Source organism: Drosophila tropicalis, unplaced genomic scaffold, assembly GCF_018151085.1.
Source record: "Drosophila tropicalis isolate 14030-0801.00 unplaced genomic scaffold, ASM1815108v1 contig_593, whole genome shotgun sequence".
In the NCBI taxonomy this organism is placed as follows: Eukaryota; Metazoa; Arthropoda; class Insecta; order Diptera; family Drosophilidae; genus Drosophila; species Drosophila tropicalis.
This window is the reverse complement of record NW_027173070.1, coordinates 17,319,198-17,325,284: the sequence shown is the minus strand read 5'-3', so window position 1 is coordinate 17,325,284 and position 6,087 is coordinate 17,319,198. Positions and strand designations below refer to the sequence as shown.

Sequence of the window (6,087 nt, the reverse complement as noted above, 5' to 3'; positions counted from 1 at the left end):
GTTTGGATACTTCTTCTGCCCCAAACTTGATTCATGGTTGGTGTTGTTGCTTTTGTTGCACGCACTCATATTGGCAATTTATATTTGTATTAATTAATGGCCCAGTAAACAATTGCTGAAAGCTGTGCCATTAGTCCAGCAGTCGATGAGTGAAAAAGTGAGCCATAGAATGATGTGGGCTCGGAGAAAACTGTTGTAATAATAAGCTGCAGCTTTTGTGCACATAAATTATAAAAGGTTTTTGTTTTATTCTTTTTTTGTTTTTGTTTTGGCGAGTTAATAACATTTTCTCTTCTGAAATTGTGTTAAATTGACTTTTAGTTATTTGTGTGCAAAAACAGAAAAATAATCACTTTTCGACTAGACCATTATAAATCCAAGTCAAATAATTTATGGAGTCTTTTTGTAACGAAAATATAAAGTTAATTAAAGTTTATTCTCAAAGTGCATTTAAAACTTTAAGGAACAATTTTGAGGAGTAGTAAATAATAAGTTCACCCTAAAGTTTTATATATCTTAAACATGAAACGTAAACAATTTGTTTCTAAAATTCAAGAATAGAAAATGTTTAATTAAAGAGAAGTAAAATATACATAGATATTGAGAGTGAGGAGTGAGGATCATAGATATTGAGATGAAGAAGTAAGGATCATCTAGAAAAACTCAAATGAAAAGCATGTTTTATGCTTTTGAAAACTTGAAGGCTCAATATGTTTGTAGTCAATTATTTATAGTTTCTCGACAAATTATTTGCCAACTCCACTAATTCATTTACATTCAGGTCTGTTCTCGTATTGGATTCGATTTCAAACCTATTTTGAACTTCCTGTTCTCAACTTTCGTTTTCGAAGCTAAGGTCAAATAAAGCCAATATAATATAATACCTCAGGTTGCTTTTGTTAATGTTTTTTAAATTTATTTGATTTAAGTGGTGGCAAATAATTCGAATTAATTTGTCGTTTATTGTCAACCATACAAAAATAAAGTCAATTCTTTTTCGATTGCTGGCATAACTTTTTATATATTTATTTTTTGGTTGCTCTCTAAGAATATTTCTTGAAAATTAATAGTTGAAACGAATTTATCCTCTAATACTTAGAATTGTTCTCAACATATTACAGTTTAATAGAAAAGTATTGAAAAGGCGAAAATTTCATGACTTTATAAAAAAAATTTGCAATTACTTTTTATTTCACTCAAAGGCTAACGATGTAAAACCAAATTATTTGACTCAAAATCGAAAGCGAGAACGAGAACAAATTCAATTCCAACAAAAAAAAAAAATTGGAATCGGAAATGAGAAAAAACCCCGATGGTTTCTATATAAACTGATTTCTGTAAATTCTTTGAAAACATTTTCAGCTAAAGATGTATAAATAGACAAAATGTGAAGGTGCAATGGGTTAAAAGTAATTTGGATTCGGTTTTGAATCAGTTCTTAGGGCTTAAAAGACATTGTTAACCTCTTTAATTCGCTTGGGATAAGGCAGAAGGGTTAAGAATCTTCATAATGAATGGCTAATTAATTTTTATCAATCCATTGCCCTTGCTCTCTTGTTAAATGTTCCCTTCAATTGCTTACTTTGGTTTCACTTTTTGGGCTTTAATGCAAATGACATTATTTGTATATTTAAGCAAACAAACTTCATTGTAATAAAAACTCTTGAAAGCATATTGAAAATGCGTAAAAAGCGCAGTCCTCTTTGTAAACGGCTGAACAATAAAAGTCGCCATAGTCGCTGCATTGTGGCATTGAGCCTGTTGGTGACGTTTGTTTGTTTGTGCTTGCCTCTTCCACAACCACTTGCAGCCACTGAAAATAAGTATAGCAGCTGCACGTTCCACAATTTGTATGTATTGTTGTGCGTGTGTGTGTATGTGTGAGTTGGTGTGTTCGTGTGTATGGTTTTGGTTTTCTGGTTCGGGCTTTTCGGTTCATGATAAAAATGAGCGTCGGAAATGCGAATATAAATTTTGCCATATCTGATGTACAACTGTTCATATACGTATATATATGTGTGTGTGTGTGAGTTTGTTTCTGTGTATGCGTATGCCAGGATAAGCGTAATGGTTGCATTGCATTTGCCAGGATGCCATCCAGACAGACACTGGGACAGAGAAGGAGCAGCATGTATGGTAGATGGAGAAGGCTACAGGACAGACCAATACCAATCATCAGAAGTATGCAGAGAGGAAACGGCAACGGAAATGACATGCAATAAAACACAAAGGCACCAGCCCACATGCCCCCCACGCCCACGCATCGACCAGCAAAGCAAAGTGAAAGCAGTGAAAGCTCTCCCCTGTACCATTGTCTGTCTGTCCCCGCTGTGGATTATAACGAAAAATGGCATCTAACAACACGAAAAATCTATCTAGTAAATGCATCTGCTTGCCTCTCAAACTTTCAGTCAGAACTTTACAAAATTACAATTGCAAAAGTTGCGTGCTTCGTGGCAGAAGCAAAGAAGAAAAAGGACGAATCAGGTACGGAGTGTGGGCACTGATACAGAGTTGTACCGCAGCTGTCCAGTAATCGGATTAGGGATGACACCATGATGGACAATTTGCTCGTGCCACGAAACACTGTTAACGTTCGAGTTCAATTTATCTATCATTGTTGATAATGTAAAAATTACTTTGGATAATTTTTGTAGTTTTCTTTAATTCCTTGTTTTAACTAATATATTTAAGAAATTGCTTTTGCTTTAGTATGCTTGAAGACATCTCTAGTTCTGGGGCCATCTTCCCTCTTAAATCTTATGCCATTTTGTGGTGGGGGTCTCTTTGTGTGCGTTAACGCCAAGTCATTTGGCTTATCAATGCCAGACGCAGACAATTTTGTACTGCTTATCGCTTGGTCGCATCGCATCACATCACATAGCATCGGATCGGACATCCTAGTCCCTTTTGGTCATGCTCCACATTCTCATTCCTATTCCCATTCACATCAACAACCACATCCTCAGGTGTGCGTGTGTGTGTGTGTGTGTGTATGTGTATTTGTGTTCTGTGGTGTGCTTATAAATCGATGGCCAGGGGTATTATTAAGTGGCCATTAGCTGGGCTTGGCGACAAACTGGACCACAAATTACATGGCTAGGCAAAGAATTTTGTTGAATACTTGCCTTTGTATCCGCTTTCCCACTTTCCGTTCGACATCTCCTCGGCTAAACATGTATGCAAACATTGCTCTAATGATGGTGAGGCGCGAGTTGTTGATTCTAACGAACTGGCAGCAGTAGCAACTGGCGACCTTCTCCAGCTACTCCTTCTGCTGCAGCTGCTACTGTACTCCCAACTTCTGGTTCAGTTGGCTCCTTCTCTACCTTCTCTGTGGCAACTTGTGCCTGCATTATTTGCTAATTACGCCCTGCAGCCAGCGTTGCATGCATGTGATTGCTCTTACTTCTCTACATGTTTCAGTTGGAATTGCAATAGCTGAGGGCTTGTCCCTGATTGGCCAACTCGATGGCTGACTGGCTGGCTGGCTGGCTGGCTGGTTGGTTGCCTGGTTGACCGGGCCTGCCATAATTTGCCATCAACTTATTAGCCAAAGAAAAAGAGTGTGAGGCAACGGGGGGGCTATTTTATTTTCGATTTTAATTTTCATGTTCGCTGCCGCCGGTGCAGTTCAGTTTAGCATGCAAAAATGCTCGACATGAATGTAATTTATATTCATTATCTGATGCATAATTATAGATAGCATAGCGGCTCCCTCTCCTCCCCTCTCCGCCACAATCATCCTCTCCCATTCATAATACCCTTCTATTTAGTTGTAAAATTCAATACTAATCTTGTTTGAACTCTCATCTTTATTTTGAAGTAAACTTATAATTGAAACCAAATATTTAGCCAAATTATTTAGTCTACTACTTAAAATAAAATCTGTTATTATAAATATATATGTATTTAAGTAAGAAATATTAAAATTTATAGTAGTTTTTGTATAAATATAGTTATTTCTATTTACTTTTATAAAATATATATGTATATGATATTAATTTTAAGATTTTTTAGATTTTCTTTTTATGTAGATTTGGAACAGTATGTGTGTGAGCCACCCTCGAGAGAGGTTGGCTCTTATTGTTATAATTTGCTTTACAAGTTGAACTTTATTGCTTTGTCTCACTTGAACCTTCCATCATCACGATATGATGCAATTTTTATCCTTGTCGCCAGCTAGTTCGGAGGGTTTCCTTTTCCGATCGTAGGCCAGAGCATCATTGGGCACATAACTGACACGTACACCGCCATAATGACGACGCTGTGGCAGTTGGTACATCATCATATAGTCCTCGGAACTGGATGAACTAGACGAGCAGGTGGAGCACACATCCGATTCATCGGACTCCTCGCGCTGTTCGCGTTGTGGCGGCTGCTGCTGTTGCTGATGGAGCGACGAATGATGTCTTGGCGATTTATGAGCTTCTTGATCTGCTTGCAGTATGGATGGTGGACCTTGATAGGAGGAGGATAATGGTTGGGCTGGTGCATAGGTATCGGCACGCGTTGTCGAATGGGAACGATGGCCGCTGCCACTTCGATGATGTCCGCCGCTGGTGGAGGAAGAAGATTTTCGGCGCCGCCGTCTACGCGATCCATGACCATGTCCATGTCGGGAATCCTTATCTCTATCTCTCTCTCGTTCGCCTCCTGCACTACTTGTGCCGGCACCATTGCCAGAGTAGCTGCGAGAACGTGGCAGGGTGTCGGGTATGCCCTCGAAACGCACTCCCTTCTTTTTGCTTGGCTCACCGTTCATGGGTGAAGAGGATGAAGCACCACTTAAAATGGATACAGGATGAGTGGGTGGTTGGTTGGCCGATTGCGTGGAGAGTGGAGTGTTCAATGATCTATCGCCTGCCGAATGGGTGGGTGAACCCATCAGTTCGGGTGGCAAAGCAGTTGAAGCCACACTCAGATTTGGTGTAGGTAACTCGGGCACATCACCGACTGTACCTCCCCCTCCCAGAGGCGGTGGTGGTGGATGCATAATATCCGCATATTCATGCTGAAACTGCTGCGACGATGCCACCATGGGCTGCTGCCCAAAGTGACCCTGAGCTCCAATTATGCCTTTTCCCGCCAGCTCTGGCATGCTCGAGGTGTGAGTATTGTCCATCAGTTGACGCTGCAGTTGATAGCTGTGTGTGGCGCCCAGAGGTGGTTTGGCCGGCCAGGCTGCATCTAGATTCGAAGACATCTCATTGAAATTGTAGACGCCATCACGTTGCAATTCCATGGGCTTTGGCATCAGATTCGTATGGTACTCGCCGGGTGAGTTCAATGGCGACAAATTCTGTGAAGTGCTCGAGGCTCGTCCGCCGGAAAAGTCTGTGAAGTCGCCGCCACCCACCTGACTGCCACTGCCATGCTCCAGATCCTTGACCACACCGGCATCTGAGTCCGAAGTGGCATAGCTTTGACTCTTTGCCTGCTCCAGCAGGGATAGTTCGCCACTCAAGCCCAACAGACTGCCGCCTCCAGCTGCTGCTGCCTCCATTTGCTGGCTCTGCAACTGGTACATGGCCTGATTGAAGCTGGCCTGATGTTGTTGTTGTTGTTGCGGTGACATGGGCGGTGAGCTGGAGGCATGACTGCTCGGTATACGCGTCTGGGGACGTACTCTTTGCGTGGGTGGTGTCGGTGTCGTGTACATTCCGGTGCCCGAGCTATCCGATGGCGTTGGCGGCTCTCCTTTACTACAGGCAATGGAACAGTAGATGGCCCCACGACGAGGAAGGAAGGCGCGACCCAGGAGCGAACAGCGACAGGTGTTGCACGAGAAACACTCATCGGTGGCATGCCAATGCTGGCCATCATGGCTCATTTGACCCTGATCCACGCCAATGGCCTCGCCACAATAGTCACAGTATTCGGCAAACATTGCATCGAAACAATGCAGGCAATAGGGTTTCCCCTCGCGCATAATATACCGCTGGCCGCCCAACTGTTTGTCGCACTCGTGGCATGCAAAGTGATTCATATGCCAGGCACGTCCTTCAGCCTCAGTACACTCATCAGCCAGGATAATCTTTAAAAGAAATATATAGGAAATATTAAAGGTTTTCCGCTACACACATC

The 6,087-nt window shown here is 41.9% G+C and overlaps 1 protein-coding gene across 2 annotated transcripts in view; it reads right to left on the bottom strand.

Moving 5' to 3' along the window:
- Positions 1-4,039: 4,039 nt before the first annotated feature.
- Positions 4,040-6,087, bottom strand: part of pk (prickle) — a 64,113-nt gene continuing 62,065 nt past the window's right edge. For both annotated transcript variants that reach the window (XM_068289190.1, XM_068289189.1), the window contains exon 6: positions 4,040-6,037. In XM_068289190.1, coding sequence (XP_068145291.1) covers positions 4,148-6,037 — 1,890 coding nt within the window. In that variant the 3' untranslated portion in view covers positions 4,040-4,147. The remainder of the gene's footprint in view (positions 6,038-6,087) is intronic.